Source organism: Choloepus didactylus, chromosome 3 (assembly GCF_015220235.1).
Source record: "Choloepus didactylus isolate mChoDid1 chromosome 3, mChoDid1.pri, whole genome shotgun sequence".
Taxonomy (NCBI): domain Eukaryota; kingdom Metazoa; phylum Chordata; class Mammalia; order Pilosa; family Megalonychidae; genus Choloepus; species Choloepus didactylus.
Genome location: NC_051309.1, coordinates 122693518 through 122718325, shown reverse-complemented (window position 1 = coordinate 122718325; position 24808 = coordinate 122693518). Strand labels below are relative to the sequence as shown.

The 24808-nt window shown below is 39.3% G+C and overlaps 1 protein-coding gene across 11 annotated transcripts in view; it reads right to left on the bottom strand.

Annotated features, from left to right (window-relative positions):
- ALPK1 (alpha kinase 1) overlaps positions 1-24808 on the bottom strand; it is a 149500-nt gene that overhangs the window by 28646 nt on the left and 96046 nt on the right. For 10 of the 11 annotated variants that reach the window (XM_037830475.1, XM_037830482.1, XM_037830472.1 and 7 more), the window contains one exon: positions 7807-8005. In XM_037830475.1, coding sequence (XP_037686403.1) covers positions 7807-8005 — 199 coding nt within the window. Of the gene's footprint in view, positions 1-3485; positions 3530-7806; positions 8006-24808 lie in introns of those variants that run through there. The other variant, XM_037830484.1, reaches the window with a different exon arrangement.

The following is a 24808-nucleotide window of genomic DNA, read 5'->3' as shown; positions in this document are numbered from 1 at the left end:
TGCTGTTCATTTTCTAGCTTCTTCAGTTGATCCATTAGTTCTCTGATTTTGGCTCTTTCTTCCTTTTTAATATATGCGTTTAGTGCTATAAATTTCCCCCTTAGCACTGCTTTTGCTGCATCCCATAGGTTTTGGTATGTTGTGTTCTCATTTTCATTCGTCTCTATATATTTGGCAATTTCTGTTGCTATTTCTTCTTTAACCCACTGATTGTTTAGGAGTGTGTTGTTTAACCTCCAGGTATTTGTGAATTTTCTAAGTCTCTGATGGTTATTGACTTCTAATTGTATTCCATTGTGGTCAGAGAATGTGCTTTGAATAATTTCAATCTTTTTAAATTTATTGAGGCTTGTTTTATGTCCCAGCATATGATCTATTCTGGAGAAAGTTCCGTGAGCACTAGAAAAGTATGTGTATCCTGGTGATTTGGGATGTAATGTCCTGTAGATGTCTGTTAAATCTAATTCATTTATCAGATTGTTTAGGTTTTCAATTTCCTTATTGGTCTTCTGTCTGGTTGATCTATCTATAGGAGAGAGTGATGTGTTGAAGTCTCCCACAATTATTGTGGAAACATCAATTGCTTCCTTTAGTTTTGCCAATGTTTCTCTCATGTATTTTGTGGCACCTTGATTGGGTGCATAGACATTTACGATTGTTATTTCTTCTTGCTGAATTGCCCCTTTTATTAGTATGTAGTGGCCTTCTTTGTCTCTCAAAACATCCCTGCATTTGAAGTCTATTTTATCTGAGATTAATATTGCTACACCTGCTTTCTTTTGGCTGTAGCTTGCATGAAATATTTTTTTCCATCCTTTCACTTTCAATTTCTTTGTGTCCCTGTGTCTAAGATGAGTCTCTTGTATGCAACATATTGATGGTTCATTTTTTTTGATCCATTCTGCGAATCTATATCTTTTAATTGGGGAGTTTAATCCATTTACATTCAACGTTAAAACCGTGAAGGCATTTCTTGAATCGGCCATCTTATCCTTTGGATTATGTTTGCCATATTTTTCCCTCTCTCTATTAATATCCTTTATTGTACCCATACCGAATCTCTTTAGTACTGAACCTTTCTCCAAGTCTCTCTGTCCTGTCTTTGTTTCTCTGTCTGTAGGGCTCCCTTTAGTATCTCCAGTAGGGCAGGTCTCTTGTTAGCAAATTCTCTCAGCATTTCTTTGTCTGTGAAAAATTTAAGCTCTCCCTCAAATTTGAAGGAGAGCTTTGCTGGATAAAGTATTCTTGGCTGGAAATTCCTCTCTCTCAGAATTTTAAATATATCGTGCCATTGCCTTCTCGCCTCCATGGTGGCTGCTGAGTAGTCACTACTTAGTCTTATGCTGTTTCCTTTGTATGTGGTGAATTGCTTTTCTCTTGCTGCTTTCAGAACTTGCTCCTTCTCTTCTATGTTTGACAGTGTGATCAGTATATGTCTCGGAGTGGGTTTTTTTGGATTTATTCTATTTGGAGTTCGCTGAGCATTTATGATTTGTGTATTTATGTTGTTTAGAAGATTTGGGAAGTTTTCCCCAACAATTTCTTTGAATACTCTTCCTAGACCTTTACCCTTTTCTTCCCCTTCTGGGACACCAATGAGTCTTATATTCGGACGCTTCATATTATCTATCATATCCCTGAGGTCCATTTCGAGTTTTTCAATTTTTTTCCCCATTCTTTCTTTTATGCTTTCATTTTCCATTCTGTCATCTTCCAGGTCACTGATTCGTTGTTCAACTTCCTCTAGTCTTGTACTATGAGTGTCCAGAATCTTTTTAATTTGGTCAACAGTTTCTTTAATTTCCATAAGATCATCCATTTTTTTATTTAGTCTTGCAATGTCTTCTTTATGCTCTTCTAGGGTCTTCTTGATTTCCTTCATATCCCGTACTAGGGTCTCATTGTTCATCTTTAGTTCTTTGAGTAGCTGCTCTAGGTGTGTCTCTTCTGGTCTTTTGATTTGGGTGCTTGGGCTTGGGTTATCCATATCGTCTGGTTTTTTCATATGCTTTATAATTTTCTGTTGTTTTTGGCCTCGTGGCATTTGCTGTCCTTGATAGGGTTCTTTTAGGGTTTGTAGACCAGTTGAAGTCCTTATCTCTAATTTATCAGATCTACAGCTTCGTGGAGTACACTTTCTCTAACTAACCAGCAGGTGGCGTCCACGAGCCACCTGTTCTCCACAAGCCAGATCTCCCCTGCTTAGCCTTTTTGGTGAGTGGGGGAGTGAGTCTTGTGGGGCCCAATTGGTGTCCCAAGCTTGCGTGTGTAGTTGGTGTTGCCTGCCCTGTATGTGGGGCGTGTTTCTGGGCAGTCGGGGAGGGGGGGTGGCCCTAACAATCAAATCTCCCTGATGATCCTAGAGTTTTAAAGCTACTGCAATAGTCTAATCCTTCAGTTCAGTCCTGCCACAGTTTGTCTCTGCCACTGACCCACAAGTCTTTGGTATTGGCGTATGGCTCCTGAGACTTGCAAGTGGGCCCCTCTTCCAGGCTGTGCACCCCGGGTCCTCTGTTGAGGGATGACTGTGCTATGTCACAGGTGAGTGCCGTCCCCCCAGGGCAGTTCTGGGCTGCTGGGCTGTGTTGGGAGGCTCCCAGTCTGCTCAAATGATGGCTGAATGGGGCTCTGTTAATTCACACTGCTCCCCCTTCCCAGCTCTGGGACATTCAGCTGAGGTTGCAGGGAAGGCTAATGTCCACGCCCAGTTTTGTGGTGTGTGCCTGTTATTTGAAGCACTTCCGTCACACTGGGTTGTCTGGGGCAGCTCTGGGCTATGGGGCTGGCGATGGGCAGGAGTGTTTCCTGTCCACCAGGATGGTGGCTGTGAGCGGACACCCCCCTTTTCTTGGGAAGTTGTGTTGTTTAGTGAATTTTCTCAGCCACTGGATTATTGCCTTTTGTCTCAGAGCTCTCTTAGTTCTGCTCTTGACTTGACGTGCCCAAATTTCAATTCTTTGAAGCTTTCTGTATTGAGCTTCTTAGAGTAATTGTTTTAGAAAAAGCAAAAAGGATTTAAAAAAAAAAAAAAAAAAAAAAAAAAAAAAAAAAAAAACGGCCCTCCTCAGAGATCTAATGGGTTATTGAAATGCTAATAGACAAAGCAACCAGGGCCATTAAGGAAAGGTGCCCTGGGCAGAGAGATCAGCCTTGCTTCGGGATTTGCATATGCGCCTCAAGGCCTGATCTCCGCCCTTCCCCTTTCTGTGTTCACCAGAACTCCAAAAATCCTCTGCTTTTACTTTGGAGCTTCTCGTGTTGTTTTCCTTCTATGCCCGTCTCCTCTCTGCTGGGCTGGCTGCTCTCAGAGTCTCTGGTGTCTGGCCTCAGTCTATCTATGGTTGGAGTTTGAATCAGTAGAATGAGTTTCCGATGAGAGCAGCCACTGCAATTCTCCCTTCTCCTTCCTGGAGCTGACAGCCCCTCCTCCCCCGGGACTGAGCCTGGCAGGGAGGGGCGCGGGTCCCCTGGCCGCAAAAACTTACAGATTTCGCTGATCTCAGCAGTTCCACGTTTTCATGAGTGTTGTATGAAGTATGCCCAAAGACAGATTGCTCTGTGGTGTCCAGTCCACGCAGTTCCTGGCTTTTTACCTACTTTCCTGGAGGAGTAACTAAAACATACAGCTCACCAGTCTGCCATCTTGCCCCGCCCCATAGCAAGCTTTTGATATATATTTGTCAAAAAGCAAGCAAGCAAGTGAGAAGGGAAGGAGGCAAGGTGGCAAAGAGGCAAGGAGGCAAAGAGAGAAGGGAAGGTGAAGGGAAGGGAAGGGAAAATCCATATCTGAAATCATCAGTTAGGTTCTGATAAAATTCATTCACATCAAGGTATTTAAAAAGAGAGAAATAAAATGAAATACCTGTGTTAATAAATTTTATCAAAGCTATACTCTCTTCTTAAAAGTTATACTTTTTAGTTAGGTTTTGCTGATAGATAACAACAGGATTTTAAAAATATATTGATCTTATGTCCATCAGCCTTACTGAATCTCTTAATTTGAATGATTAATCTGTGGATTTCTTAGAGTTTTCTATATGGGCAATCATATTGTCTACAAATCCAGGCAATGTTATTTCTAATTATTATACCTCTATTCTTTCTCTTCTCTAATTATATTAGGACTACTTCCAGGTCAGTAGTGAACAGAAGTGGTAAAAAGAGGCATTATTTTCTGACCTGACTTTAAAGGAATATTTCTAATTTTTTCATCATTAGCTTTGCAGAAAGTTTTCAGTTGCTTCCTTTTATCAGGTTAAGAAAGTTCCCTTTTGTGTCAGTCACCAACTTATTGTCTTGCAAATCCAAATCCACCTTTTATTGCCTGCTTTGGGATAATGGAGTTGAGTTGAACCTTGTAAATATTTTTCCTTTACCAGCTGGCACAATGTCAAGCTTTGTCATCGGAGGGTGTGGAAGGACACTGCAGGAGGAAGACGCTTCTCTGCCTGGTTTGATATGCTCCTCTTGCCAGACTCCTGTAGCACATGCACCTTCTCCAATACCTGGCTCCTGCAGCCTTCATAGCTTCTCCAGCAGCTGACTCCTGCAACATGAGTGGCTTCTCCAGCACCTGGCTCTTGCAGTGTGTTGAGGTCAGCAGCAGCCAGTATCCAGCAGCTTCCTCCAGTATCCTCTCAGGTGACTGCACAGTGGCATTCTACCAGTGAAATACCTCCCCATGAGTGATTTCCCCTGGCACCCTGTGAGGTGGCTGAGGGGTCTGACTCCAGGCCAAAACCCTCCGTAGGATCTTTCAGGCCAGAGCATAGGCAATTTCAAAGGCTTTACCTGGAAGGCCTTATAGGAAAACATTGACATCCACATACCAGACCACTGAAGAGAGTTGCAGCCAAGGGCTCAGATCCCCCTGTAGAACACATACCTGCATTCTTAGCCTGAGGCCTTCCGCAGGCACCTGTGTGGAGGCCTTCTTATCAGACAGGGGAGGGGATTGGGACTTGAAAACACTTTTCTCTGACCTGACTCAGCACTCGGTGCTTTTCTACTCTTAGTCCTCTCCCCTATCCTTCCCTGCAGCCCCTGGGTGCATAAAATGGCAGGAGTCATTTGATTGGAACGCCCATGGCCATGAGATGATTCCTCACATCCAGGCTGATCTGTCTGCCTCTCCCCTGGAAGCACCACTCCATAGGGAAAAAATGGAACAATGAGGGGGCGTGCTTTCTCTGGTTTAGCCTCTTGTTTATACTATCGCAGGGAATGATTATTATTCAGGTACACTACTATGAAAATTTCTAAAGCTCACTCTTGGTTTTTTACTTTATCTTATCTCAGTCTAACATTTTTAGCCTTTGTCTGAAAATGATTTTATCCTCACTTTTGGGTGACGATTTTGCTGGGTATAAAATTCTTGGTTGAAGGTTGAGAAGCCCTGCTCTGGAGCACTGCTGTTCTAATGATAGTCCATGGACTAGTGCCAGTAAGGTGACTTTTTGTTACTGGGCTGAGATAAGATAAAGCAGAAAGCTGAGAGTGAGCTTTAGAAATTTTCATAATAATGTACCAGAGTAAGTTTGTCTTTTGAATCTAATAATAAATTCTTTGGACTTTTATTTAAAGTACCTTTGTTTTTTTATTTCATTTTTCTAATAATTTATTTTTATTGCATTGATCCCAAGTAAGTAGTTTCTTTGGCAGCCCTTATCAAGGCCTTGAAATATGAGATGCTTGTCCCACCAACTGGAAGGGCTGCTGGGTTTTCTGTTCTTCTCAGCCATCTTCATAAGGCTAAATTCTTGTATCCTATATCTCTGAAAAAGAAACTCATGTGCTCTGACTCTTTTGTGGGCATTTACCCCACTAATTATTATAATTTTTTATAACCACATTGATTTTTAATTTCAATTTCTGTATTTTTTTGATTTTCGGAATTCTATTTCATTCTTTTTCAAATTAGTCAGTCTTTGTTTCCATCATGTCCTATTCTTTTAAACATACTATCTTTTCATTTTTAAAATTTTTACATTTTTTATTGTGAAATATAACGTACATATATACAGAAAAGTGATAACTTTGAAAGTATGATTTAACAAGTCATTATAGAGCAAATTTCAAAGAATATTATGAGTTATAGTTCCACAAATTCAGTTATTTCCTTATTGTGAAGTATAACATATATACAGAAATGTGATAACTTTCAAAGTACAGTATAACAAATAGTTATAGAGCAAATTTCAGAGCAAAAACATACTATTTTTTAAACATATGAGTCTTTCAGGTGTTCTATCATTTTGGAGTACCTTCTTTTTTGTTTGCTCTATGCTGTTCTCTTATAATGCCCCATTTAACTCTGTTGCTTATAAATTTTAATATAAGGTCATCTTCAGCAAAGGTCATTTTGCTGTGGAGTTTCTATGCTTCTAGATTGTGAATATTTCTATAGAGCATAATTTTGCACTTACTCTTCTGCTAAGTCCCCCAAATTGCAGTCCTGAACTAGTATTTTCTTAATTACTTGGCTGGGGAATTCCTCTGTTGTGGGTAGGTAAATTCACACTCATATTTGGCATAGACTTGGGATTGTTATTTCTGTTTCAGTAGGCATTTCTTTGTCTTGCCTCCATTCCGGAGCTCAGGGAGAGAGTAAGATTCCTTGCCACTTCTCAGGGAAGGCTGGCAGAGCTGCTCTGTCCTCTTCCACAGCCTATGCCACCCTTTAAAAATTCTAGCTCTATGCAAACATATCACTCCTCATGTAGGTCCAAGGCCCTTTCTCTTGTCCCAGCAGAGGAATTAAAATGACAGCCTGTTGCCTTAGGACTACATCCAAGTATAAACCCCTTAGGCAGCAGTGTCATGAGCAGTAATTTACTGCTTTGAATTTGAATGTCTTCCATGCTTCAGGTACTTAAAAAAATCTTTAATTCACTGTTTCTATGTGTTGGTAGCAGGAGAAGATTCTGTAGTTGCTCAATCTTCCATGTTAATGTATTTGGTAGTCTGAGCCTCTTATCTCTAACTTTTATCTCTAAATTACCTCTCAAAGACCAGAGTTATGAAAACAATAACAATAGCCATAACTGACAAAAAATGAGCCAGACCTATGTTTCATGTTTTTGATTAATACTTTAGTCTTTCACTCTTGGAAATGAGAATAGCATGGTACACATTTCTAAACCTAATGGTCATTGGTAATTTAAATAATTCAAAAATTCTATGGAGGTGGACTTTGTTATAATACATAGCAGGTCCCATCCTCTCTCCAGCCCCCTCCAAACCACATCCTAAGTTAGGATGTCAGCCTCAATTTTGTTTCATTCAAAGTGACAGAGGGAAAAAAAGGATAGTTTAATACCTAGTCAGGTACTGTACTGGTGTTCTGAGCGGTGAAAAAAAAAATCAAATTACTTCAGTGGGTTTGTCAGCTCTATTGTTAGCATAGTCAAGTGGCCCTACAGAAAAGAGACAGGAGAGCTAAGAGAAAATAGCAGAATTCTAATCTGCTTTTTAAAGGCTCTTGGTCAGAAGTAGAGCAATTCAGATACCCCTGTTTGAAAGCAGCAGGACAGATTTGTTAGAAGACAAAAGCTCCAATTAGTATTTTCCACACCCTTTCACAATTTTCTCTACTGCTTCTGGCTCTGAAACCCTTTATGCCAGGGCCTTTGTGCTGGCAAAGAGGCTGCTGGAAGGGCATAGAGGCAGGGGCGGGGGAGGGGAGGGATGGAGGCTTGAAAAGATGGCACACAGGAACTGCAGGAGGCCCCGAGGTCTTCCTGTAGAAGGAGAGCTGCAGACAGGACAGCCCAGCACCAGGAGGGAGGCCAGCTGGAGGACGCCTACCTGCGTTGACCGAGATGCGGGCTTGGCGAATAACCACCTGGGGGGCAATTGGCGTTGCTGGCTGCAACTTGTGGAGACCTTTGGCGACCTGTAGGAGTTTGCTGGAGACATCGAGCCCATACAAGAACCGGTCCATTAAGAACACAATAGCAGCAGCGGTCGCACAGTCCTGAGTGAGGATGGAGGCTTTCAAGCACGCCTGAAGGAACAGTCAAAGAGCATCATTAACCAGACAGAAACAGGGCCTGGCAGAAACAGAAGGCCATCTTAAGAGCACGCTTAGACTTTCAGGTATTTTTATTAAAATAACAACGAAAAACCTATAGTTAGGAGAAGAAATATGCTTTATTTGGCTACTGAAGCAAAAGGAGAAAAAAAGGTAAAAGCCCAATTCAGTTGTGGGATACAATGATTTCGTTCATTCCATTTTCCCCACTGCATTTCTAAAATTATGCAAGTGATAAATGTATATGTATCCTATTGTTAAAAATTCAAGCACAAAAGCATAAAGAGTAAAAACTTAAAGTGCCCCTATATTTCCCCACTTCTTATCTTTTATTTTCCCCTCTCCCCTAAATCTGATTTCCTCTCCCCTGATAATGGTTTAGAAGAGATCCTTCTAGAAATTCTTCTACCCTGTTATGTATGCTGAGGCATTAATTGATTCTTTGCATTGCCTTCTCCTTCCCTTTTTCTCTTTCTTCTTTCTTTCTTACATAAATGAGATCACACTAGATGTATTGTTCTGCTGCTTACTTCTTTCAGTTATCATTATGTCCAGGAAAGCTTCCCACATCAGTTCATAACACTTTGCTTCATTTACTGCCTACATTTTAGTTAAGAAGAAACAGAATTTTAGGTAACATTTTAAATTTGATTTGCATTATGTTTGGTTAATAAATAAAATAAGAGCAGGAAGAAAACAGGCATGATATGAAAATGTAACATAAAGAGTGAGGAGTAGAGATAAATAAAGCAAACTTTTATGGAAAAACAGCATCATCTTTTTGTCTTTTAAAGACAGCTGTCTTTAAAGACAGCTCAGGTCAGGCATCTAATAACATAAATGAGTTGATGGCCCCATAGTACTTTCCTTATTTACGAAACCAAATCAAGCTGTGTGTTTTCTGTGCATGTTAGCTCAACTAAGAAGCCAAGGAAGCATTGCAGACATTGCTCATTTTCCTACTACAACATTACCACACTTTCTTTCTTCGCCATGTAATTGTAAGTACTAACACTTATTGGGCAAAAGTATGTGCCAGGCAGAGTGCTAAGTGCTTCTACTTATTAATTCACTCAATACTCAACAACAATCTTAAGAGACAGGTTCTATTATTATCCCCATTTTACAGATGGGTAACCTGAGACATAAAAAGTTTAGGTAACTGGCCCAAAGTTACATGACCTGTAACTAAGAGATGAGGTTTGACTATAAGAGGTCAGATCCCACATGATCAATCCCCATGCTTTACTAAATCTGTATGAAGAAAGCTGCAGGAAGACAGACATTTAGACCAATGGATTTGATTGAGTGTTCAGAAATCAACCCTCACATTTATAGCCAACTGACTTTTTTTTTTTTATTAAATTCAGTTTTATTGAAATACATTCACACACCATACAATCATCCATGATATACAATCCACTGTCCACAGTATGATAACAGTTATGTGTTCATCACCACAATCTATCTCTGAACATTTTCCTTACATCAGAAAGAACCAGAACAAGAATAAAAAATAAAAGTGAAAAAAGAACACCCAAATCATCCCCCCATCCCACCCCATTTGTCCTTTAGTTTTTATCCCCGTTCCTCCACTCATCCATGCACTAGATAAAGGGGGTGTGATCCACAAGGTCTTCACAATCACACTGTCACCCCTTGTAAGCTACATTATTATATAATTGTCTTCAGGAGTCCAGACTGCTGGGTTGGAGTTTGGTAGTTTCAGGTATTTACTTCTAGCTATTCCAATACATTAAAGCCTAAGAGGTGTTATCTATATAGTGCATAAGAATGTCCACCAGAGTGACCTCTTGACTCCATTTGGAATCTCTCAGCCACTGAAACTATTTTGTCTCATTTTGCATCCCCCTTTTGGTCAAGAAGATACTCTCAGTCCCACGATGCCGGGTCCACATTCATCCCTGGGAGTCATACTCTGCATTGCCAGGGAGATTTACACCCCTGGGAGTCGGGTCCCACGTAGGGGGGAGGGCAGTGAGTTCACCTGTCGAGATGGCTCAGTTAGAGAGAGAGAGGATGGCCAACTGACTTTTGACAAGGGTGCCAGGTCTACTCAAATGGGGAAAGAATAGTCTCTTCAACAAACGGTGAGGGGAAAACTGGATATCCATGTGCAAAAGAATGAAGGTGGAGTCTTACCTTACACTGTATACAAAAGTCAACTGAGAATGTATCAAGACCTAAATATAAGAAACACTACTATAAAATTCCTAGAAGAAAAGTTAGGGAAGCATCTTCAGGACCTTGTGTTAGGCAACGGTTTCTTAGACTTTATACTAAAAGCATAAGCAAAATAAGGAAAAAAATAAAGAAAACCTCACCAAAACTAAAAATGTTTGTGCCTCAAGGGACTTTATCATGAAAGCAAAATGCAGACATTATGGAAGACAATTTGGCGTTTCTTCAGAAAATTAAGTATAGAACTATCATATGACCCAGCAATACCACTTCTAGTTATATACTCCAAAGAATTGAAAACTGGGACTTGAACAGATATTTTTACACCAGTGCTCATAGTGGAATTATTCACAATTGCAAAAAGATGGAAGCAACCCAACTGTCCATCAACCAATGAATGGATAAACAAAAGGTAGTATATACACCAACGGAATATTAGTCAGCTGTAAAAGGGAATGAAGTTCTGAGATATGCAACAACATGGATGAACCTTTAAGACATCATGTTGAATGAAATAAGCTAGACATAAAAGGACAAATAATATGTGATCTCATTGATATGAACTAATTAAAATAAGCAAATTCATAGAGTAAAAAACTAGAATATAGGTTATTGGGGCAGGTGTACAGATGGGGAATGGGAAGTCAAGGCTTAAATTGTACAGAGTTTCTATTTCAGTTGATGGAAAAGTTTTGGTAATGGATACTGGTAAAGGTAGCACAACATTATGAATGTGATTAACCACACTGGATCATATATATGAATGTGGTTAAAAGGGGAAATTTTAGGTTATAAATGTGTTACTAGAATAAAATTTTTTTTAAAAGCATAGGGCTATACAACAAAAACATGAACCCTAATGTAAATGATAGGTGACAGTTAATAGTGCAATGATACAAATAATATTTCACAAATTGTGACTAAAGTACCACACTAATGCAAGGTGTTAATAATGGGGGAGGTACACAGGAACTCTGTATTTTATGCAGGATTTTTTGGTAAATCTACAATTTATCTAATAAAAAAAGAAAAAAAAAAGCTAGAGGATTTGGATATTATCTGTTACTGTTAGTTATGTTAGTAAACACAATAAATACAATAAAAGTTGTTGCAGTTGCTGGTCTAAGTATGATTTAATTCATACAGAATGTAAGAGAGGATGCATTTACATTGAGAGAGAGTAATTCCTCCTTCTCAAAATCCATCCCTAAAACAGTTCTTTTTGTTTCTTTGTTCGTTTTATAGCAATATTACAAATTACTCAGTTAACACAAGATAATAACTACAATGACAAATTCACTGTAGTCAGTGGTTGCAATTCCCCCTTATTTTTGTTCATTCTTCAGTCTTGAGGGATTTGCGATGATGACCACTCTGGGTGCTTCAAGCTGAGGAGGGACGTATATATTATGGGGCAGAGGAATGGAATTATTTTGCTTGCCATTGAAGATACTCCTTGCTTTGAGGAGGGGGCTGATCCATCCTTATCTTTTTCTTCGTTTTCCAGGACAGGCCAGAAGAACTGGAGAGTGGGAGTTGATCACTTACTACTGGGCCTGAACCAGTTCTTTTAGAGTTTTAATTTGAGATTTTCATATCTCTAAGTAAAAGTGGCCTATACTTATACATATGGTCCATTTTGGAGTTCTTTAGTACTTATTCATCTGATCTGATTTCTGGTATGTATATATACACACACATACTTGTATATGTATGTATATATATCATTGGTGTGATAACCAATGTACTGCATAACATTTATATGCTCACGAATTCATCAATCAGGTAATGACTATCAATAACCACCACATTAACACTTACTTTTTCAAACTAATGCTTTCTTAACTTGCTTAGGCTATTAACCTATCAATGTTTTTATTAAGTCTGGAAAATGATAATTTGCTCTGTGTTTATCCTTTTTGTTCTAAACCAATCATCTTCCTCATTTTAAGAGAGATGCCAATTGTTAAGGGGGCCTATGTCTTCTCTCCTCTTGATGTGTCCTTCCAAGTGAAGGGAACTCAATTACCATAGTACTCCTAGCCTCTCTCCTTGTCTTTGCTCATTCTGCCCCAGTGTAGGTGGAGTGACTAATCTGATTGGTAAACTTGGGAAGAATAAACTGGGCATACACGGCTTAGCTCCTCCTCTTTTCTCTTGGAAACAAGGAATTATTCTCTGCTCTTCCATATCATAATTCTTGTCTAGGAAATCACCCTGTATGGGGTGTTCTGCTTGGCCCAGTGTTTTCTGTGAGTGGGGTTTCCAGGGTTCAGTAACAGCCTCCCTAGGCTCTAACACCAAGCTATATATATCTTCCAACTTAACCTTTATCAGAATTAAAGGTAATATTTGATTTCTGTCTGCCTAACTCTTTTGTTTTATTTCCCAGCTTGCTCACAATCCAGGAGGGGAAGACACGTGTTATTTATTGAACACCCCAATACCCCAACATTAATCATAGCCTGACACCCCATAATCTTTACTAAGGGAAACTGCTCTACCCATAGTGTCTGACTTCTAAGCATCCATGTATTTTGCTGCATGATCTTGACACCTGCCTTCCTTCCCACCAGATAAAGTCTAACCCAAGAGCAGCCACTCAATAGCCGGCCCCGTGACTCTGTGGCCTGGCTTGAAAAAAATAAATGATCAATCTGAATGAAGAAACACAGAAAGAATTTTCCAATTGTTTCAAGATAGAAAGAAGCAAAGTGCAGTGTAGCTAAACCACATTAATGGGCAGCACCAGAGTGAAGACTCAAGAATGATGGCTCTGAATCCAGATCCACCTCTTCATAAGCGCTGTTCTTGGAGCTACATTTCCTTTACTGTCCCATGAGTATCTTTATAACAATGCACACACCCTTTTATGAGTATGCTTGAGTGAGCCTTTGTTTCTTCCAACCAAAAAGGCCTAACTGAAAGTGAAAAGCTCAAAATGTCTACTGAGGTTTGTCAAGTAAACCATTAAGCTGAAAAATATGTTTCAAGATGAAAGCAAATCAGTCATTTGACATTCATAAGATATAAATTTAAAGATGGAAAATAAATTGATGTTTTTATTTATACCCAGCTCTGTTGAATAAGGCCAGTCTCTGACGAGAGCCCTTCCAATGCTAGGCACATGCAAATATAGTCCTTTGGTTGCAATTTCAGTTGCTATCTGCAGAACTTACAGCTTCTGCCACTGCCAGCTTCCCTAATACACTTGCTTGGAGAGAGCAACCCTATTCTTGCACACAGCTCCTGGCTGTGTGCCTCAGAGGGCACTCAGCAAGCCCCAGTGATTCCTCTCCCTTCTGCTTTCCCCATGTGGTCTGATCAGGGCAACTTGGAGCAGTGTTGACTCTGGGCATAGGAAGCTGGGTTTTTCGGAGCTGGGGTTGGACTCACCACTCATCATGTCCAAACAGTGACTCTGGGAAACCCATATCCTTCATTATGATGAGAAAATGATAAGAAAAAAACAGGAGCAAATGAAAGCAAATTCCAAGTGAAAAGAGAATTCTTTTTAAGCATTTAAAAGTAAAGAGAAGAAAAAAAAATTTCCCAGGAGATGGCCTTTAATTTCAGTGTTTTGAAATCCTCTAGCAAAAGTTGGTGTCATGAGAGCAAATGATGATTTGGTGATTAGCTGGTGATTACTCCAACTGGATGCTCTTCATAGATCTGCAGTGAGACTTTGCAAGTACAGTAGAATCTCTGTGAAGTGGTGTTCCTGAGTTGAGGAGATGGAGCTAGGAGTCTGGGGAGGCCAAGGTAGCTAGAGTTTGCAGGGCAGAGTACCGGAAGGAGAGAATCGCACAAAGGGGAAACTCCAGGGATCTGCAGAGGGTCCCCGTTGGGTGTACAGCGTGATCAGCTAATGCCTGGAAAGGAACCACCTGAGGCTGGGGGAAAGATCACCCGTAAGGAGTAGAGGAAACAATCTCCAGACCTCATGAAATTTGTGTTTCCATCAGTCAGAGTGGAAAATCTTGTCATCCGCAGGGTATGGGACAGAATATTCAAATGGCATTTCTTCAGACATGGGATGGAATAAGCCTTAGACTTAAGATTGCTCTTCTCCCACTCTGAAAATTTTAAAGTATGCCCTGAAAGGATCCAACTGTTTCCTAACTTGACTGAGTCCCAGAGTAAAGCACAATGCTATCTACAGACATAGAATGTCTGAGATAAAACCAGAGAGAGCCAGGCTTGTTTCCTGGCTCCACCATTTACTTACATGGCAAGTTACTTAAACTCTCTGAGCCTTGATAACCTCATCTGTGAAATGTGGATAATAATCAGTTTGCAATGCTGTTTCAGGATTAGAGGAAATGCAGGTAAAATGCTCAACATAGAGCTTGGTGCACTGTGGCTATTGCATAAATGACATGGAACACTACAAATTAGGAAAACACAGCTCACTCATTTTTACTCTCTCATATGACAAAATATCGACAACAGGCAGAGGCAGATTCCTAAAATAAGTTTTGGTGGAATTTTCAGTAGAGTAAAAAGGAAATAATGAGTAATGAATATAGCATCTACAAGGTGAAACCTCTCATTTCTTTTCATCTCTTTCTTCTCTTCACCAACTCTGAGGAGTGATGTTTTTGGAAACTGAGAAAGAAAAAGGAAAATGAGTAGGCTCTATGGCACTTGGTGAAGGAAAGCTGGTTCTTGAAAAGGAGCCCTCTCAGCTCGCACGTGCAAGTTGCTTTTGGCGTCCCCAATGGAGGAACCCCTCCCCAAGCACCTGTAAACTGATGCTGCAAACATGCTATTCTGCATCCTGCATGAACACGCTGTATATTTGAGCGGAGAACATTGCCTAATCTATTTTTCTCCCTTCTACTCTTAATAGATTGGAACACAAAAGCCTGAGAGAGGGTGACCTGCCAGACAAAAGGGCCTTTCAGTTCCTTGGAAAAGTAGACTTGGAGGAGGATGGAAGGAATCCAAGTGGCCCTATTATTTCCACTTGCACTAATTAGACATTTTTCTGTCAGCTATTGAGCACTGCTGAGAGGCCAAACTCACTGAATTCATTTCTAAAGTGTTTACAGAAGTTTGCATCTGTTTGTGTCTCTTCAGGAGGAAAATAAGCACTTCAATAGCATTGTGGAAAATCTAAACGAAGCATCCTATTCTGGAGGACCTGGCATCCCCGCAGCTGCATAATTTAACTCCGTTCATGGCCCAAACCTCTCGCATCTCTCTCCAAAACCTAACGACGCAAAATGCAGAGAAGTCAACTCAGGAGAATCTTTTCTTTCTTTTCATTTTCTTTTCTCTCTCTCTTTTGAAATGGTGGCATGCTGTGCATCACATACAGATTTAGGTGGATATCACTCCTGCAGCCCCTCTCTCATGTTCCTACCAACACTCTGAGAAATTAATACTCACTTTCATTTGCTGCCAAGTGAGGGGATAGTAAATTCCTCAGCAGCAAAGCAGAATACATCACCATCCTGGGAATCTCCCCAAAATGTTCACTGGGGGAGCACTCTGACATCAGGAGAGGAATGAAAGGAGGCCAGAGTATGTGGTAGGGAAGGGACACTAAAGAGAAAGTTTCCCTATGTGGTAAAATGTGCCTCGGTTATGCACAATTAGATTAACATGAAAGAGAACCCATCTCCCTCCCCCAGTATTCCAAAAAGAAAGGAAAAAGAAAACAACACAAAAACCCTAACATGGGCAGAGTCTTTGAAATGCATATTGCTCTACATGGAATTTAATTTAGGATCCTTTTTGCTTGGGTTTTCAGTGTCTACGACTGACCTACCATCACAGAGGACTCAGAAATACGATCTTTTTAGGGACTGTCATGAAAACAGAATTTTAGTGTTGGAAAGAACATAGTATAACTCAAGTTAAAAAAGGAACAGGGACTCAGTGCCTTTATCTTTTCTTAGAGACTGACTTCAGGGGTAGATTGTCCAAACATCCATCAAATTATGTTATTCTTGCTGTGTGATTATGTTTAATTAAAAATCTGTGGATGTGGATAAAAGAGTGTGCTGAATTTCTAAAGAGATAGTCTTACAAGTGTGCACGTTGCGTGTGTGCGCATGCACACACACACACACATACCCTGCAGTTGTTTTTTCACATCTGTTTTCAAGATGGGAAATATGGGGTTCTAACTGAGTTTATGGCACAAAGGGAACTTCATAGCTAGGAAGCTGAGTCAGGTGGTAACAGACTTGAACTCCATAATGACATTTCAATACAGAGATGATCGAAAAAATGCTAAAGAGCCTTTTCCGAGGGCTTTTGCTGAACAGCAGCGAGGAAAAGTGTGTGCTGTTTTCATGGTTCCTTGCATTAGCACTAGCCCCTCCCAATGCTGAGCAAAAAGTTTGGGTCCCAGCTATGGGTTCAAAGCCACGACGTGTTCACAGCAATGACAATGGCAGCTGTTCTCAAGGGGGGTTGGGTGAGAGGGCTCAGAATCGAAGCCATCTGGCATCGTAATTGGCAGGAACAGTGTAAAGGGAAATTATTGCTGCATAGCAAATTGGGAGATTGGAAAAAGGCAGGGGAAAAGGGGGAGGATGTCCTGAGGTGAGGAATTAGCAGAATAAACAAATGAAAAGTGATTGACACCTGCATAGTTGTGTGTTGACAGTAAAACCCAAGTAAGAGTAGACTGACAAGACTGGACTACTTGAGGTCCATGGAAGACTTAGAAGGGCATGTTCCATATTTGTCTATCCACTGAAATCTGAGAATGAGAAGGAAAAAGGAAAAAAAAATCACATAACTTTCTTAGGTTCTCTGCCCAGGGCCTGTTAACATTTCATCCACTTTTACTTCATTTTACCAATGGAGAATGTAGTTTTGAGTATTTTTGGGAAATAGTTGTAAGCTTTTTCTCTATCTAGACACCTAAAGATTACATTTTGGGTCATGTCTCTCTGTTCTCCACCCCCCACTCCCTCCCCCACCCCCAATTCTACCATAGATGGAGCTAGTTTTCTGGTAAGGAAAGCTGCATCAAAATAGACAACCACCTAAGCAGGACTCTTGCGAATCTCATGGTGCCTGTGAACAATGGACCTGCAGGCCTTACTCCTCTTCTAGACCCCAGGTCGCTATGGCCAACATGATTCAAGTCACCATTCTTGGTGTTTCACTGTCCACATTGGATTCATCTAACACCCTGGTCTCTCTTGCCCACAACCTCCTTTTCTTCAATGATCTTGTCCTCCACCCAGCCTCAGTCACCCACTCTCATGGTCACACCCTAGAACTTGTCATTCGGAACGCATCACAGCCAGAATCTCAAGTTAAGCATTCCATTCCCTGATCTTTACCTCCTATACTTCCAGCTCCCCTTCCTCATGGCCTAAATTCTAACAATTCTGTACCTCTTTCAGGACATATAATCCATTGACACTTCTATCCCATTATGCCCTCACTTGCCTCCTTAAATTCCATGGTGCATCAATAAAATGACTTTTTAAAAAGCATCTTTTGTCCCTGCCTGCCTCTGTCTGGCAAACTCCAACCATGTTTATTAAGGGAAAACCTTGGCTTCACATTAGAGTCACCTAGAGAAACTTAAAAATCTAGATGCCCAAATGCCACACCAGACCAGTTCAATCAGAATATCTGTGAGTGGTAGTCAAGCATCAGTTTCTTTTTAACACTCCCAAGTGATGCCATCATACAGCCAAGATTAAGAATCACTGAGCTAGCCTGATCTTGTAGCCTAGTTCCCCACCCTTCACTATCTTCTCTCTGCTGGAGAGGGAATGAGTTATCTGGTGGGAGTGGCAAGCCTGGCTCAGACCTTCCTCTATCCTCTTTTCAAATCTTCCTGTCTGAAAAGAGGATGCATCATTCTGGCCTGTTTTTCTGCAGTGATGGAAGGAGCTTGCCAGCAATAAAATGAGTCTGGAGTGAAGAATTTTCCAACACCTTTGTCTAAATATCAAAAGCTACATTCTCCCATCAATTCTATAATTGTACAGGTTGCTCTTTTGAATCTATCTTTCAGGAAGATGAATGTTATTTATTATATCCTAAAATCTAAATGTTATTTATTGTAACCCAAAATCCCCAAATGATATCTAAGTCTCTACCTAATCTGAAAGTTCTATCCAAGCAGGTAAATAGGGCTGGAGAAAAATACTCAACCATGACAACTTGTATTACTCACTTTTAACTTATGACCATAATCTAAGGTTGGCCCTCAGCACTGTCTAGCAATCCCAACTACATTTACACTTTCTGCTTTCTTCTCAAGATGCCAGCACCCCTTTAGTCTCTTCACTCTCAGCTGATGACCTTGCTTCTTACTTCACTGAGAAAGTAGAGACAATGAGAAGAGATATTATTTCTCCTCTTACCCAAATTTGTCAACCCTCTTGCATTGGAACCCATGTGCTCTACCTACCCTCCTGTTGGTAGGTCTTAGGACAACCTCCCCATTTATTCACTCAATGTTATCTCTTCTCCTTTACTTTAGGGCATTGTGCCTGTAAACATCTCCTATGTTGTCTGCAGGATTAATTCCCTCCTCTTTACTGGGTCATTTTCATCAGCATACACATAAACTTCAATCTCTCCTTTTTTTAAAAAAAAATCCTCCCTTGATCATACATATCCCTCCAACTCCTGTTCAATCTCTCTGTCCTCCTATATGGCCAATCTCAAAAGAATCATCTATATTCACAGTCTTCCTTACCTCCCACTCTCTCTTAACTCCACAGCTTTCACTTTACTGAAGCATGAACTCCTAGAAGCATTTGGGCACAACAATCAATTTCTCCTTTTTTTAGTCATGTAACTTCTGGGATTCCATGCTCTCCTGGTTTTCTTTTTACTTCACTGACTATTCTTTCTCAGTCTTCTTGCTGGAGCATCCTCCTTTTTCCAGCCTCTGAATGCTGAAGAGCTCAGTCTCAAGATGACTTATCTTCTCCAGCCATATTCACTTAGTGTCTTATGGCTTCAATTATCATCTCTGTTGATGAATCCCAAGTGTAAATACTACCTTGGGTCCTTTGCTGAAATCCAGAGTTGTATATGGAATTCTTAAACAATTGTCCAATTTGGATGTTTATCAGGTATCTCAAATTTAACATGTTTAAAACATCTTTATTTTCTCCTCTATACTTGCTCAGTGTTCTCATCTCAGTAATGATACCTCATTCACTCAGTTGCTTAGGAAAAAACCATGGAGTCATTCGTGACTCTTCTTCTCTCATACACTATATCCAATCTACCAGCAGATCCTGTTTACCTTTAAAATAGATACAGGATCTGATCATTTTTCACTTCATCCAGAACTAACACCTTAGTCTAAGCCACGGTTACAATCTCTTTTAGATATAAGCAACAGCTTCCTAAATGGTATTCTTACCCTTGCCACCCATGACCCCATTCCCCCGGGTCTATTCTTTATAATGCAGACTGAGTGATGGCTTTAAAATACAAGCTAAATAATGTCAGTCCCCTGCTCTTGACTTTGATGTGGCTACCTATCACATTGCAAATGAAATTTAAATCTATTATCATGGTTAATAAGACCCTATATGATACTGTCTCTGACTACTTCATTGAGATATTTCCTCCATCATTTCTCACTGCTCTCCAGCCTCCTTGTTCATCCTCCAACAAGTAACGCATGTGCTTTTTGAGCTTTTCACTTGCTATTCCTTTACGTGTCTGGAATGCTCTTCCCTAACCTGTCTGCATGGCTTCCCCATTCAGACCTAGGATCCCAGTCATCCTTCTAGAGAAATCTCTGACCATTCTACAATGATAGCATCTACAATCTTTCACTGTTTTGTGACTCTGCTTTATTCCTCTTCATTGCAATTAGCACTCTCCAATGTTAACAGATACATATGTTTATGTTTTTCTGCTTATTTCCTGTCTTTCCCACCAAAATGTAGGCTTTTCATTCACATTGACCGTCAATTACCAGACATTTTGCCTTGTTCACTGCTGCACCCTCAATACCTAGAAAAGTGGCTCAGAGTATGTGCTCAATAAGTAGTTGTTGAATAAGTGTATTAGTTCATGGCTCTAGTTTTATCCCTGATTCATTTATTTTTAAATATGCATACATAGTTGCCCTCATAATTCTTTAGATTTTAGTTCATTTGTTATACAAAGCATAAGTGAAAATACTGATAGACAAAAGTTTTTTTCAGGTCAAACAAGTAAAACACCAAGTAAAGAAGAATAAAGGTGGCAATAAGGAAGACAGAAGAGATTTTGTTTTCCAAGCTACCTTATTCTAAAAGCACAGACGTTTATCACCAGGAATAGAGTTCATATATTTATGGAAATTCTTATTGGTGATGCTAACATCATGAATATGTGCAGTGTATAAAGAAGTGTTAGAGAAGCTTGAGGGGGCTGGGATTTTTATTCATTTTTTTTCTAGCTGTGAAAATGCCTATAAACCACAGCAAAACTATGCTCTCTTAGAGTGCCTTTTTATTTGAAATTACTATAAAATGAAAAGTAAAATCAAAAGTCCAGAGTAGTTGATATGAAACTTTGCTGTGGGAAGAACTAGTGCATTTGGGGCTCGTGAGCTCTGATCTCAAAAGCCAGGGGGAGTTATTCTTCAGGTCAAAAATCCTGGCTTCTGTAACAGAACAATGGCATTGGGAAAGAAAGTGCATATGTATGGATGTGCGGGGCTGTTAAAGAATAAAGGGTGACTTGAGAGACACATCTAAGTGCAAAGTGCAGCTCTAGTTCAGATACTGATTTAGAGTCCAAGATCACATCTTTTAGGTACTGAACTGTATATGGATAAAATTGTATGATTTCTGGGATTTGCTTTAAAATAATCTGAGGGAGAGGTCAGATGGAGTAGGTAAAGGCTGTTTATGAATAAAGAAATTATTGAACTGGGTGATGGGTATTTGTGGGCTCATTATATTTTTTTCTCTATTTTTGTATATGTTAGAAAATTTCTGTAATGAAAGTTAAAAAAACACATCTTTGAGACAGGGGGAATGAGTTGATCCCCAGCAAAAGGGAATACTACATACTACTTATTGCAAGATATCATAAGGCACATGATATCTGGGTATTAGATCATTTTAATGAATTATGGCTCATTTTGCAAGGTTGTAATACTGTCTGTTTTGTTTTTTAAAGTATTATTAGAGATGCATAGTAATGGGTAAAATAACATGTCTGTAATTTGCTGATAAATAACCCAGGAGCAAAAATTAACATATGCACAGGTGGTTGTTTTGGTTATGGGGAAGACAAGAGGTAAACAAGATTGGCAACACGTTGATAATTACTGAAGTTTGTTTTTGAGTATATTTACTTTACTTTTGTGTATAAAGTATATTTGTGTATAAAGTATATTTGTGTATAAAGTATATTTACTTTACTTTTGTGTATATTTAAAAATTTCCATAATAAAAGGTAAGAAAGTAAAAAAAAAAAAAAAAAACAAGGGGGAACTCATCATTGCAATACACTTCATTAATAGGAGACAACTTTGTACCCACATCTTTATAACATAGCAAATGATGCTTGGCACATTATTCAGTGGCAGTGCATTCATTTATTCAACAAAATATGTATTTAGCATTGTCTAGATGCATCTGCTAGACATTGAAGATATAAGAGTGAACAAGACAGAGAAGTATTATCTGATCTGGAAACATTTTGAAGATGAAATTCCCTCCTATGTTAGAAAATATTGAATATCAAAGTTGAAAATAAAAATCTAGTATTTAGACCACAAGTTCAGGATTCTAGCCTAAGCCAAATCATTGACTGTAGGTCCAAAAAGATGAGTACCCAGAGGAAGAGCTATCTGATAAAGAAAATGACGGATTCTCTTCCCCTTCATCCCAACCTGGGGAAGTGCCCCTCCACCCCAGTGTACCAATTGATGTCAAAAGGCAAAAATCCTTCTTATTTAACATGGAATTGGAAGATCCTTGTAAGTTACCAAGGAATAAGTCCATCCAACATGGATATTACCTGCTTTAGCCAGAGGGGTCCATCAGGGGTTAAGGTTAAGAAATTTCAGGTTTTGCTCCAAAGGCACTCTAGGGAACAATCCAGAATACTGGATCACGTGTACCTGAAGCTTCTTCTATCTCAGTGATGTCAGTGGTCTCAAAGGAACTGGACAATATGACAATCAGAGTTCTGCAACCTGACTTCTTCCATAGCTACATTACTGAATTACCTTTTCTCTCCTTTTTTTTTTTTTTTTTTAATAGTGGTAGTATGCATCTGGTAGCATTGGGAGAGGGACTCTTATGAGGAGTTCAAACTGTCAGACTCAGAAACATAGTATTTGGAATGTTGTTTGTATTCTTTAAATGGTTACTTATATAGGTTAATGGATAATTCTGAAAACATATCACAATCATTTTTCGAAGTCCTAATAACAAGATTCAGTTAGGGGCTTGATTACTCCATTTGATCTTAACTTCTGTCTGTTTTACTTCATAACCATAATAATCTCATCTGCCCCTAAGCCAAGTTCTTTTGTCACTAAGTTCCTAGAATATTTATTGAGTGCTAGGCACTCTTCTAAGCATTCTGTATAACCCAATCATTTAAGCCTCCAAACAAACTATGAAATAGATACTATTCTCACTGCCATTATAGAGGTAGGAAAATTGTGGCCAGCAGCTTAGACAACTTGCCCAAGATGACAAAGTAAGGGGCAGTACTGGATTCAAACCCAGACAGTCTAGCTCCCAAATTGACCTCCTTAATCTATCTATACTGACTTAATTTTATCAAGCTTGTCATTGTCATTGTTACCAAAAGCCATAGCAGAATAGTGGGAGATATATGGTTCAAAAAGAACAGTTTGGACCCCATTGCCCTGAGGACTCCTTATTTGATCTTTAAAGTAATAATTACCACTGAGAGAATTAAGAGCCTACTTGTGCGTAATGCAATTTAACAGCTATGCATCCTTAGAGAAACACGTGAAATTAATTTGTCACTGTAGAATCTTATAATCCAGGAGAGTCACATTCACATAAGTACAGCAAAAATAAATGTGCAACCAATGAGAGTTAGTCTTGCTTTAATAAAAACTCATGTGAAAAATATCTCAGACTACTCAACAAGGAAGTGTCAACTTAGGAAGTGGTTACTCGTAACACAAGGTAGTCTTCATTTGGTAGACAGAGTCATGGTAAGATTCCTAAACAGTGAGAATCTAAAACTTATTTAAAATATGATTTTATTATAAATATTTTATTAATGACCAATAAGATACTTAAAAATATCCATCAGCTGTACGTTAGAATCAAGAGTGATGTTTTTTTAGATCCAGGTTCTTGGTCTTAGTAAATATCCACTAGATTAGAATCTCTGGAGAGCAGCACTTGGGGATACATATCTGTAAGAAGTTGTCCTTTCCCCATTCTCACCTTCCCCCTACAAACATCCCAGGTAGCTCTGATTCAGTCAGCCCATTGACCAGTATTTGGAATCTCTGGTATAAATCACTTAAGTCATAAATGGGTCTAAGTTATGTGTATGTAAGCATATTAGGCAAAGATATGACGTTATATAAAGAGTGAAGGCAAGCTGTCACAGTTCTGTGCTCAAAGTAATAAAATGTGAGAGCTGCTGAGAGAGGGTTAGGAGTCTGACCCCTATGCCCTTTAAAGTTTTACCTGACAATGACTCCAAGAGCCCCAAGGATTTCTGTTTCTTGACAATGTCAATGGAAATAAATCATGCCTAGTATGACAGGGGTTTTCAATAACAATGAAAGAAATATATTTTGTTCCCAGCCTTTGTATGGTGAATAAGTATAAAAATTTCTGGAATTTGATTGATAATACTTTATAAAATGTGAGAGATTACACATGTATGGAGAAAGAAGCCAATTTGTTGAGATTATTCTCATAAAGAAGATAGTCAAATCAGATACTAGAAGGAGATATTGTGGTAAAGTATAAGGAAAAGGAGCTTTGGCTGCTTTGAGTTGCTGCTTGATTTTGGGCAGGTTACTTACCTTTTTAATTTCTACTTCCTTATCTATGTAATAAAGATAATAGCCACTATATAGATTTTACCAAGCAGATTAAAGAAAAATATATTTAAAGTGCCTGGCACTTAGTAGATGCGCAATAAAAAATAACTTATAAATTTGAGAGTGGGTTGGGAGGGAGCTATAGAATCAGTATCTGAAATCTCAAAATAAAATGAAAATTCAGAAAATTTCAACTGACATCTACCAATGAGAAAGAAATTAAGCTTTATTAATGTCTAAGGAAAGTGGCACCAGCCCTTGCTTGGTCTCTGTGTCAGATGGTTACTCACTACATCACAGCTGGGACATGAAGAATTCCTCATCATGGAGTGGCTGAGAATGGAAACTCACTCATTGGTCTGTTTCCAGTTTATTTGCACTGCAGTTTGTATACATCTGGTTAAGTAGATTTACAGATAATTTCATCACAAATAATAGATACTTTAGAATAATTCATAATGGGGGGGGGAGACTGAAAAATCTCAAGGCAAAGTCCTTTAAGGAATGGTCAAATTTAGGGTCTAGGCATTTTTCTTTTATAAAAAGACAAATGTTCTGAATCTGCCAACATTTCT